This window comes from Myotis davidii, unplaced genomic scaffold, assembly GCF_000327345.1.
Source record: "Myotis davidii unplaced genomic scaffold, ASM32734v1 scaffold134, whole genome shotgun sequence".
Taxonomy (NCBI): Eukaryota; Metazoa; Chordata; class Mammalia; order Chiroptera; family Vespertilionidae; genus Myotis; species Myotis davidii.
The window spans coordinates 5,952,457-5,965,198 of record NW_006288853.1 but is presented as its reverse complement, the minus strand read 5'-3'; the positions used below and the strand labels follow the sequence as shown (position 1 = coordinate 5,965,198).

The 12,742-nt window shown below is 43.5% G+C and overlaps 1 protein-coding gene across 11 annotated transcripts in view; it reads left to right on the top strand.

Annotated features, from left to right (window-relative positions):
* USP54 (ubiquitin specific peptidase 54) overlaps nt 1-12,742 on the top strand; it is a 121,285-nt gene that overhangs the window by 95,112 nt on the left and 13,431 nt on the right. For 9 of the 11 annotated variants that reach the window (XM_015562155.1, XM_015562156.1, XM_006760981.2 and 6 more), the window contains 4 exons: nt 705-872; nt 3,297-3,416; nt 4,347-4,542; nt 6,275-7,671. In XM_015562155.1, the coding sequence (XP_015417641.1) occupies nt 705-872; nt 3,297-3,416; nt 4,347-4,542; nt 6,275-7,671 (1,881 nt within the window). The remainder of the gene's footprint in view (nt 1-704; nt 873-3,296; nt 3,417-4,346; nt 4,543-6,274; nt 7,672-12,742) is intronic. The other 2 variants (XM_015562161.1, XM_015562159.1) reach the window with 2 other exon arrangements.

Below are 12,742 nucleotides of genomic sequence, written 5' to 3'. Positions count from 1 at the left end.
CAGGCCTGGGCTGGGGGCCAATCCTTCGATTGGAGGGTGATGGGGGTCAACGCCTGAGGGCTCCCAGTATGTGAGAGGGGGCAGGCTGGGCTGAGGGACACTCCCCCCCCCCACACACACCCAGTGCACGAATTTTGTGCACTGGGCCCCTAGTGTTGTTATAAAACTCTCAATAAATGTTTTTTATTATTATTACTACTAGAGACCCGGTGCACGACATTCATGCACTGAGGGGGTGCGGCCTTAGCCCAGCCTGCGTTCTTTTGCAGTCCAGGAGCCTTGGAGGATGTTGGACTGCCGCAGAGGCAGGAAAGGCTCCCGCCACCGCTGCTGCCGCCCCGCTGTGCTCGCCAACTGTCACTCTGGCCTCTGGCTGAGCAGCGCTCCCCTGTGGGAGCGCACTGACCACCAGGAGTAGCTCCTGCATTGAGCATCTGCCCCCTGGTGATCAGTGCACATCATAGCGACCAGTTGTTGTGCCATTCAGTCAATTGGCATATTACCCTTTTATTATATAGGATTATTATTATTCACAGCCCAGGTCTCACACTGAATCTGATATGGAAAGCAATATTCAAAACATGAATTTCACATGGAGCTAAGAGTTCCAAGGGAAAAGCAGTACAGTGGCTGTAACTGCGGCAGAGATTTAGTCTTGGTTATGGAAATGTGGTAACGTCCCTTCTCCCTTGCTTGCATTCCAGGTGGGGAGACGCCTGCCAAAAGTGAACTGGATGAATTACAGGAAGAGGTGGCCAGGAGGGCCCAGGAACAGGAACTTCGAAAGAAACAAGAGAAGGAATTAGAAGCAGCTAAAGGGTTTAACCCTCATCCCAGCCGCTTTATGGACTTGGATGAACTGCAGAATCAGGGTAATTGTTGTGAGCATTAGATTATTGGTGATGGGGTCAGCGAGAGAGGGAAGAAAAAATATTCAAGCTCATAAATTTCCTGTCTTCATTTTATTAGCAAAGTTATATTTTATTTTAATTCCGCCATTTTCATGAGAGCTAGTTAAAATAGGAGGTAACAGGCCTCTTGATTGGAGACAGGCACTGCTTTGGGGCTCATCTATTTAAGGCTTATATATTAGAGATAGTATATTGTTTGTGAAAAATATTTCCCATGAACATCTATAGAAGGTGTAAATAAAACTAGTCACAGTTCAGACAGCAGGAAAGGGCAGTGTGCAAGCCACACTGACCAGAGAATTCTACTTGCTGGGCAGAAACATACCTTCAGGATTTCCCACCGGGAGTTCTAGGGAAGTCAATCTACCAAACAGGCTCTAGGAACATAGAACCTGATTGCCTTCTGGTCCTCTGATGATCCATTTCCCAATCTCATATGATTTTCATGTGCTTTACTTAAATTTCTTAACTGCTCCACATCTGTCACTTTTTTCCTTCAATTGCTTTAGGATGTCTCTTTGTACAAGGTCAGACTAACCTTCAAAACAGGAGTTCAAAAAGGCTGAGCTATCTATTTAGGCCCTGAAACCTATATCTCTGTTGTGTATTTTTTAATAAAATGAATTTATTATTCTCATTATTCAGAATTCCTGGATGTAACAAATTGTGCTAAACCAGCATAAAGAATAGGAGTCAATGCTATTTTGGGTGGCTGCTTTCTGTTGATCACTTTCCCCTTTTTACTTAGAGAAGTTTCCTGGGCTAATTTGGGGGCCACTTTTCTCCTGTAATCTTGCAGTGTTTTGATTTAAGTCTATTGTTGACTTCTATTTACCAAGGCATTGTATTTATCACTTTTAAATTCCTCATTCCTTAGCTATCCCTAAGGATAGTCTTTTCTTCCTGTTTATCCTCAAGATGGATTGCATTGGATCTCAGGTTTATGCTGCTTTTTGAAAGAGGAGCCTTTTCATCTCCCTCCCTTGCCTTTTTACCTCCCTTTGTCTGCAGGGTAGTAAATACATTAAAGTTGAGATGGAATCCCTCTGGCTATATTTCATTTTCAATTTTCCATACACTTTGGTTCAGTATCTTTTGAAAAAGCAAGAAATGGAGTGCTAAGATTCTAGAGGATACGAATTAAAATGTAGTACAGTGATTGGTCAACTGTAGTTTCCCTATATCTCTGTAGAAAACTTTAATGACTGTAGCCACCACCTGTTATTATAAAGGTTGAATAGAGTCAGTTGATTTCAAATAATATGAGGAATTCAGGCCTGGAGGTCAGGGGATTACGTCTCTGGAGGTGGCATAGAACCTGAATGCTAAGTTCTTCAGAACCAACTTGCTACTTCCACCACCTTCCCATTACTCTTCAAGAGCCATGGTGAATTAGGGAGTGAACGTTAGGGGTGTGGAAGAGCCTTTCTTTCCATGTCCAACTAAAGGTAAGTGGAGGATTAAGACATTATGAGAGAAATGAGTGACATTTTGATTTTTTTTGTGTGTGTGAGCTTGGGGAAACTCACCACTAATCCCGATGGTAGATAAACTTACGTTATAGCTTACTACCAATCGATGGTTATTGAAGGCAAAGGGGTACCTAAACTTGAGGAACCTTTTGCAGAAGTTGCCCTTACAGTACTTTCTTGGTTTTTCATCTGTCTTTGTACTTGAACTCTCCTGCACCTGCTTTGGCACGCATTCACTTTCAGGGGAGGAAGGAATATCTTATGCTCTCTGTATGGGAATGTAACTTTTGTGAGGTAGGTTTGGTGAGCAAGGACATGATAAAAGTAAATACTTAGCTGTGCTGATGAAAGATATGTGGATGCAAACCAACAACAAAGGCAGTTCAACAGATATATTGAGGTTAGGAACTGTAGACTCCCTGTGCCCAAGAGGTGTCCTGGTCTTCCAGATGAGGGTGTTTAGAAAGGACTGTGAATTGATGTAGGAATGAAGTGTTAACAGATGGCTTTTCAGAGTAGTGAAGCCACTTTTGCCTTAACACAGCAGCTGAGGTTTCTTGGAGATCTGGGGTGTTCTGATACTAGTTGGCAAGATTGTGGAAAGGATGGTCAATTCAGGCATAAGAATCTACCTTCTGCTCCAGACAGTGCTTTATTCTTTCCTTGAGGTCTTGGAGTTGGAATATGTGGTGGACAATGACATACCCTCTTTCATGGCCTTGGGTAAGGTATCAGTTAAGGCAAAAATGGATGTTCTACGTGTTTCAGAGAATTCTTAATAGCAATGGACAGTTGGAATAAGGGTAGACCGAAGGCTCAGCAGCAGGGATCTCTGTGCATTGAAGGGAAACAACAGTACATAGGAAAAGTTGGAAGCAATTGTAATGAAAATGAAAAGTGCTGGCCCTTTCAGGGAGGAGTGACGCCTTTGAGAGGTCCCTGAAGGAGGCAGATTCAATATTTGAAGAGTCACTGCATCTGGAACAGAAGGGAGACTGTGCTGCAGCCTTGGCTCTCTGTAACGAAGCCATCTGTAAGTAACTCTAACCACTATGCCTATGGCACTTTTGATTAACTTCATAACAGGTATTAGTGTCGTCCCACTCAGGTGGGATAAAAGCAGCTTTTATGTCTCCTCACTCATTCTCCCAAAGTGAGAGGCCCTTTAGCTATCTTTGCCCGTCGGAGTTCTACCGGTCAGTGTGCCAGGCACTGACACTGTGGCCTATGGATATTTACTGGAATCATCTCAGCAGGAGTCCACAGATGAATCACCCAGCCAGGCCTACCTTCTTATCCCAGGATAAGTTAGACCTCAGATGTGAGGTTGGCTTGCTCTTTCTCTAGTCACTGACTAGTGAGGTGCAGCTTATGGCAGGAAAGAAGGAATGAATTGACTGCGACTTCCCGGACCTGTGACTTTGCACTGCATATGTGATTCTTTATGTTTTTCCCCTGCCTTTCTGGTGTGCCACACCATTAGGGTACAACAAGGGACTAAGGCTTAGAAGTTGTATCTGGTTCGTAAGTGGGACCCACAAGAAGCTGTGTTCTGTAAAGACACATGTAGGAGTGGATCTTATTTCTGCTGTTGGCCTCCAGGAAGGGGGAGTTGGGAGCAGAGTGTGGAGACCAGAGTCGGACAGATCAGTTGAAAAGGACAAGAGTGGCAACCTCTAAGATGGAAGCACCGATTTACCTTCCTAATTCATTTTAGTTTAACTTTTTGTTTGTTTTTAAAATTTGAATTAACCTGTTTAGCCTCCATGGCTTCTGCGAATGTTCCTTATAGCCAGGGCCAGCTCTGTGCCCTGACAGCATATGCATGGTCCACGCCTTACATTTCTGCTGCATCTTTTGAGTTTTACTGCATATCTTTGCTCATTTTTGGTTCAATTTTATTCTTTTTATTTTTGTTTGTATTTTGTGTTCTGTTTCTGCTATATTTTCTTTTGCATTTTAGCTAAACTAAGACTTGCCCTGCATGGTGCCAGCTCTAGCACGCACAGCAGAGCCCTAGTCGATAAGAAGTTGCAAATCAGTATTCGAAAAGCACGGAGCCTGCAGGATCGCATGCAGCAGCAGCAATCATCGCAGCAGTCGTCGCAGCCCTCAGCCTGCCTCCCCTCACAGGCAGGGGCCCTCCCTCAGCCAACAAGGTAGTGCCTGGGAACCACAGTAGTTCATGTTTGCCAGGGGAGGAAGAGCCCAGGGGTGCTCCATAGCCAGAGCTCTCATTGTCTTGGCGACTACAGGGGAGAGAAGACTCCTCTGAAAAAACTTCTCTTAGGTCAGACATACAGTGAAAGTTCATCCCACTGCTGGTTCTTTTCTTAATAGTTCCTGGAAAGATATAGGAAATATAGTATAATAAATAGACCATTTGTTCGTATTTCCTGTGGGGGCATTTGTCCCTGGATTTGTGTAGTAACATGATTATTAAATTTGTACATATGGCATTCTTAGACATGGCAATCCAAGCTACATTTCATGTTGCAGTAGCAGCCATGTGAATTATTTTGGGATTTCAGTGGCTTATAGTCCCTCATGGAAGCAGAGAAAAGAGTCTTTCTTGCTCTGATGAAACCATAGAGAAGTGACACGAAGATTTCCTTTGTTTTGCTTTGCTATGGTTAGGACTGGCCATTAGTGTAGTTCTCACATTTTAGCCCTTGAATTTGGCTGTTCCTCAGAATAGGTAGATTTAAGTAAAAGTAAATATTGGCTGTTAATAAACCTGAGTAGTTTTCCGAACATAAACATTATAAAAGCACCTAGCATTTTTTGGACATCTGCCTATGCTCAGGCACTAAGTTTAAACACTTTATGTTTTATTGTATTTAATTCTCATAATAAACTTAGGATAAGGACTATTATTTAGTGATACTGTATAAATAAAGAAATCAGACTTAGAGGATAAGATAAGTAAGATACCCAGTATTATTCAGCTAATAAGTGGTAAAAGTGTGGAATTCAAATTCAGGTAGGTCTATTTGACTTCATTAGGCTTCTCATATAAATATAATATCATATTTTCCATAAGAGTAACTGAGTGACTGTACCCACAAAAGTTTATAGCATATTGTCATTTAAATGTAATTCTTTCGTTGTATACTCCACCAGCAGAATGTTGTTATGAGAACCTGATCAGATATGTTTTGAATATAAGCAATTTAGGCAACTAAACTCTTTCCAGAAAACTTATGCCACTTGATGTATGTGAGTGACTGAGGTTTTATTTTAGTTCTTCTAACACAATTTTTAGGTCAGAAATACAAAACAATTAGTAAGAAACCAATAAATACAGTTAATCCTGACTTCCACTCCCAAATTCCAAGACAGTCACAGTACCTTACTTTGGGGAAACATCTCGGTGCGTAATACAACCAAATTCGGATTATGAGAACATACTTGAAATGGTTGATTTTTATGTAACCCCATGAACCCAAATTACCCTGTACTATGGCCTTTTGGTTCTTTTGGCTGTTCTGCCCCTTAGGACCCCAGGTATGAGTGATTTCTAGCTTTTTCTTACTTCCTAGGTCATCTGCATGTGGGACTAGAAATTTTTTTTTAAATTTGCAAGTAATATATGATTGGAATAGGCCTGTGTGGGTAGTAAAGAATATTGGCAAGGGCTTTACTTAATATTCCAGAGTGCAGTTTTGGTGAGGGCATGTAATAAAGAGGATTAATATTTAATTGGGTGTGAGCAGACCATGTGCCTTCTCTTGTGAGCCTCTGAACTGTTGACTTAGTTGTGCTTGTCTTTCCATTTATTTTCACCATTCTCTTGGTGGATAGCTAGAACTTGGAACTGAATGAACAGTTTTTTGTAAGTGATCTTGTCAATCAAGACAGCTTACAACTGGCTCTCTCCCTTTATTTCAGTGAACAGCCTATCCCGCTCCAAGTATTGTTAACCCGGGAGGCCCAACTGGAACCCAACACGAATACAGAGTTTGGGGCCAGTTCTTTCGTCTACTCATCTGCTTCCTGCCATGAGTCACACTCATCACTGTTCTCAGAGTCATCTGCCCTCTCTGCCCCACAGCATAATTCCCCCAGTAGGTCTGCCTCGAACCTTCTTAATTCAGTTGAGGTAGATAGCATTGACCCCTCTGTGTTCCACAGGCAGGGCATACCTAAAACACCAGGGAGGACTGAGAAGAACTCTCATCATGCTTGGGAACCATTGGATGTACAAGAGGGTAAGCTGCAAGGCTACAGAGATGACAACAGCAGCTGCAACAGGTTCCCCCCTCAAGAAGGAAGAGGCATTGATCAAGAAGAGCTATTTCAAGAAAAGAGGGATACTTCTGGCTCATCCCAGGTGATGCCTTGGTCACATCCAACCGGAACAGCTGGGTGTGAGAGAGCAGATACACACACCCTAAGCTGTAATCCTGCAAGTTCATCAGCTCAGCCTGGCCTCCCCCTTTACAGAGCCTGCCACCCTATAATGCCTGCTGCTTCCTCATCTGTGTTTCACTCTCCTGATACTGTGCAGAAAACTAACCAATGCCTCCAAGCCAACAGCCTCACAACTTTGTTGACGTCAAAAGTGGACGGAAGCAGTGAGGAGCCCTGTAGGCCAGAGTTTCCGGGCACAAAGGGGCTTGTTCGCTCTCTGACAGAACAGTTCCAGAGGATGCAAGGCGCCACCACAAGGGATGGCACAGGCTCCCAGGATAGAAGTTTTCCAAATAGTCGAAAGAAGAACTCTTCTCCTTCTGGCTCTCAGCCTCCTTTCCCACAAGGTCAAGGGAAAGGCCATTGGCCTTGGGCCAAACAGCAGCCCTCTGTGGATGGTAGGGACAGACTGCCTTCCCGGGAAGAAACTCCTGATCATCCTTCCCTTGCAATGAACTCTGGGCTACCTAATGGTGAAACTTCTTGGGGAGGACAACCCAGGTTGGCAGAGCCAGATACGTACCAAAGGAAGCCATCTCAAGTAAGAGATGCTAGGCCTAAGGAACTGGGCAGCAATGTTGACATGGGGACTCCCTTGCCTTTGGATTCCTGGGTGAATGTCACAAGGTTCTCTGATTCTCAGCTTAAACATGGAGCCCCTGGGCCAGAAATGAAGTCCTCCCTGAAAAATCCCCATACTTGTGTAACTTATCCAGACAGAAACCACATCTTTTATCATCCACATTGGAACCAAGATACAGAGCAGGAGACCTCAGAATTGGAGTCTCTCTACCAGGCCAGTCTTCAGGCTTCTCAAGGAGGCTGGTCTGGATGGGGGCAGCAGGATGTGGCCTGGCATCCACCTAGCCAAACAGGTAAGCGTGCTACCAGGGGTGGGGGGTTGGGGCACATATAAAAGCTGAAAGCATGAGGACAAGATCAGAGGTGGGGTGGTGTTCTGTCCAAATAGTATCCCCAGCGTAGGAGGTGGTAGTAAAACTTTTGACTTCATTTGTAAAGACTTCAGGACAAGGGCTAGATATTTTCTGGCTAGAGTGAAGAATGGGGACAGAATCATCACTCATGTGCCCATTCCCTCCTTCTAAAGAGAGAAACCATTGAGTATATGCCAGAGCTTCTTCAATATACACTAAGGAATGGCACATATGTCTTTGAGAGTAACTGGTGTGACATGGGTGAGGGAGACTTCCATGGCTTAGAAGCTAAACTAATCCCAAGATCCAGCTTCCAGATCCAATTTGTAGTGAGGATGTGCCCGTTGAGTCAAGTCTGCAAAGGGCATTATCAGGTATGAACCAGCAATATCAAGACCTTCCCTGATCCCTCCAGGAACTGTCCGGTTTAGAATTTTCAAGGTAGTATGCCTTTAGGGTACCCGCTCGCTGACTTTTCATGAGATTTTATTATGTGAATTCTATACTTTAAATGCATATTACAGACTTAGTTCTAGATATTGAATAAAGAAAGAATATTTATAGCTTAGATTGATGAACTTAAGAATTTCAAAGCCTGAACTATCATTAACTGTCAGTATACATTTGGACAAGTCACTTAATATCCCAGTATCAGGTTTTTACCTATAAAAAGGGAAAATTAGTTCAATGATTTTTTTTAAGATACCTTCCAACTCTTAAGATATGTATGATTTTATGAAATTGAACTCAGAGAACTTTATCTTCAGCTCGGGCCTAGCAGTTTCTATAATAGTATGGGTTCCTTACATGCTGCCAACCAATGTTTAATTACAGCCAAACAAGTGTTCAATGAGTACCTACTATGCTCCAAGGAGCTGTTGGGAGATAGCACATAAATATGAAATTTGATATGATTTTTACGATGTGCATCCTAGTGTAGACTTTACAATAACATTTCTTAAGTGCTCCTCAGGTACATGGGGGCAGGACAGTATAAGAAGATTCTAAAGAATGAGGGAAAGCTGGAGTCTGCCTTAGTTAGCTTTCTGTGTAAGGTAATGGAGAAAGAATAAACAAATGTCAAGTGTCTTAATAATCATAAACACATAAAATTACATTGTAATCTATATGTATATAAAAGCCTAGGCGACCATTCAACCAGTAGCTATGACACACACTGACCACCAGGAGGCAGATGCTCAACGCAGGAGCTGCCGAGTGACAGTAACATTGCAGAGTGCCCCCTTGCACTCTGGGACCCCTCAGGGGATGTCAGACTGCTGGTTTTGCAGGCCAAGGGACCCCACCTGCCGGAGGGATCCCGTTCACTCCACAGATGCCCTTAAAGCCTGGGAGACCAGGGAGGGACCGTGGGAGGTTGGCTCCAGGGAGTGTCTGGCTTATCTCGCCCTGTCCCGCCCTGCCAGCTACCTTCTAATTAATTTCCTTTCAATGTGCACCAATCCATGCACCAGGCCTCTAGTCCAGTGGTCGCCAACCTTTTGGACCTCATGGACCACCAGGGATCTACGGACCACTGGTTGGTGACTGCTGCTCTAGTCTATATAAATAAAAGCCTAATCGACCAAATGACCTGTCGACTGGTCGCTATGATGCACACTAACTACCAGGGGGCAGACTCTCAAAGCAGGAGCTGCCCCTTGGTGGTCAGTGTGCTCCACAGCAGGAGCACCGCTCAGCTGACAGACTGGCGCCAGATGCAGGGCTCACGGCTGGCTGCCGCAGCCTGGAGACCACAGCAGAATGACAGCAAGCCTACCGACTGGTGGCGGCGGCAGGTGGGCTGGGATGAGCAGGAGTGGCAGGTGGCGTTGGACTGCCAGTTTTGGCCCAATCCCTACAGGCCATGCCAAGGGACCCCACTGGTGCACAAACCTGTGCACCGGGCCTCTAGTTAAAATATAATTAACTAATTGACTGTCAAACATTATATTATAAAAACAAACCAAAACAATAAAGAACTTATATTACCCAAAATAGCAACATTTTTCACTGTGAATAATTTTAAAATATAGAAAGTAATAAACATTATTGATAATCCCATAATCCCACTCTTAAAATTTCATGAGTTTACTTCTGGCTTTGTTTTTTTAATCTTCACCCCAGGAGTAAGGATATTTTTCCATTGATTTTTTTTTTGAGAGTGAGTGGAAGGGAGGAAGAGAGGGAGGGAAGGGGCGGGGGGAGGAGAGAGAGAGAAAAACATTGATGTGTGAGAGACACTGATTGGTTGCCTTCCACACACGCCCCAACTGGGGGTCAGGTTTGAACCTGTAACCGAGGTACATGCCCTTGACCGGAATTGAACCCTTAACCCTTTGGTCCTCAGGCTGATGCTCTGACCACTGAGCAAAACTGGCCAGGGCCTGGCTTTGTTTTTTATACATATTTACTATATACTGTATTTTGTTTTACTTTTACAAGAAGCAGGATCATTAGGATATGGTTGATTATTTAGGCTGTTTCCAATATTTTAATAATATCCTGTGGTGAATATCTTTAAACTTCAGTGTTTGACCACATTTCTGATAAGCTCCTTAGAATAATTTTTAGAAGAGTAATAACCTAGTTGAAGGTTATAAATTCTCAAAAACTCTCTTGATATATATTGGCAAATTACCCTTCTAAACTCAGAAGTTCACGGATTATACTCCTAAAATCAATATGAAAGAGTACCTACTGCCGAAACCGGTTTGGCTCAGTGGATGGAGCGTCGGCCTGCGGACTGAAAGGTCCCAGGTTTGATTCCGGTCAAGGGCATGTACCTGGGTTATGGGCACATCCCCAGTGGGGGATGTGCAGGAGGCGGCTGATCGATGTTTCTCTCTCATCGATATTTCTGACTCTCTGTCTCTCTCCCTTCCTCTCTGTAAAAAATCAATAAAATATATTTTTAAAAAAAAGAAAGAAAGAGTACCTACCAATCATTCATTTTTTTTCTTTAACACTTAACAAAAACAAATTTTAAAAATCCATCTAATGAGTCAGTTCTCAAAATACTGGCCAAACCAAACTAGCCTTTATTTTGGTTAGAGTCTGTTTTAAATTGTGTCTTTTAAGAACTGACATGAACCCTGGCTGGTGTGGCTCAATTGGTTGGAGCATTGTCCTATATGCTTGGAGCATCGTCTGTTGAAAGGCCACGGATTCAATTCTTGGTTCAGGCACATACCCAGGTTGTGGGTTCAATCCCCAGTTGGGGCCATGCACAGGGTAACCAATTGATGTTTCCCTCTCACATCAATGTTCCCCTCTCTTTAAAATAAATAAAAGTGTGTCCTCTAGTGAGAAAAAAAAAGCTGATGTTTTTAAAAAACAAAGAACTGACATGATATGAAAATAATGAAGTGGAATAAATCAGGTAGTTACTGATGAAGGAAAATGCCAATTACCATTCATATATGACAAAATATATCTTTGGAGGAGTCCTTATTAGAGAGTATTTATTAAACACCAAATTACTCCCCCCCCCACATCTTTATTGATACATAAAATAACATAACATCGTGTACATTTAAAGTGTGATGGTTTGATACATGTATATATTATGGAATGATTACCACAGTAAGGTTAGTTAACACAACCATCACCACACATAATTACAATGTCTTTTGTATTGCGAACATTTAAGATCTACTCCTTAAGATCTACTCTCTTAGCAACTTTCAGGTATATAATACAAGTAGAGGCCCGATGCATGAAATTCGTTCAAGAGTAGGCCTTCCTTCCCCCGGCTGCTGGCTCCGGCTTCCCTCTGACACCCGGGACCCGGGCTTCCCTCCAGTCACTGGCAGGCAACCTGGACCTGGGCTTCCCTCTGGCCGGTGGCAGGCACCTGGGACTCGGGCTTCCCTCGCAGCCCCTCTTTGTCCAGAAGGACATCCGGTCTAATTAACATATTACACTTTTATTATTATAGATAGATAATTTACATACCATACAATTAACTTAAACTGTACAATTCAGAGGTTTTTATTGTATTCACAGAGTCGTCCATCACCACAATTTTAAAGTGTTTTCATCACCCCAAAAAGAAAGCCTGTATCCATTAGTGATCACTACCCATTTCCTTCTACCCTTTTTTCCCAGCCCAGGCAATCTCTAAACTATTTTCTGTGTATAGATTTGCCTATTTGAGACATTTTATGACATTTTATATAAATGGGATAATATAATAGACTGTTTTTGTGACCAGAAGTACCTAAAGATTTATAAAAACACTAGAGGCCCAGTGCACGAATTTGTGCACCAGTGGGGTCCATTGGCCTGGCCAGCGGGATTGGGCCAAAACTGACTCTCCAACATACCCCAAGGGGTCTCGGATTGCGAGAGGGCGTAGGCCAGGCCGTGTGACCCCACTGGTGCACAGTTTGGGCCAGGGAGGGACACTGGAGGTTGGCCAGCCAGGGAGGGACCATGAGAGGGCTCCAGGGCGTGTCCGGCCTGTCTTGCTCAGTCCTGATCAGCCCAACCCCAGCACCAAGCTAACCTACCGGTCGGAGTGTCTGCCCCCTGGTGGTCAGTGCACGTTATAGCAAGCAGTTGAGCGGCCTTAGCATATCATTAGCATATTAGGCTTTGATTGGTTGAATGGACAACTGGACACTTAGCATATTAGACTTTTATTATATAGGATTGACCTTGACCTGTATTCTTTCTTTGAAGTTGGGCAGACCTTATCCAAAAAATAAAAAATAACCTTTTGTCATGGAAAATTTTCAAATGTATTTAAAAGTTAAGAGTAAATGTTATAATACTCCCCATTCCCATGTACTTATCACTAATGGATGGTGATTATATTGGCCAAATATTAACATACTAGAGGCCCGATGCACAGATTCATGCACCAGTGGGGTCCCTCGGCCTGGCCTATGGGGATCAGGCCGAAACCGGCTCTCCGACATCCCCTGAGGGGTCCAGGATTGTGAAAGGGCGCAGGCCAGGCCAAGGGACCCCACTGGTGCATGATTGGAGTCAGGGAAGGACTGTG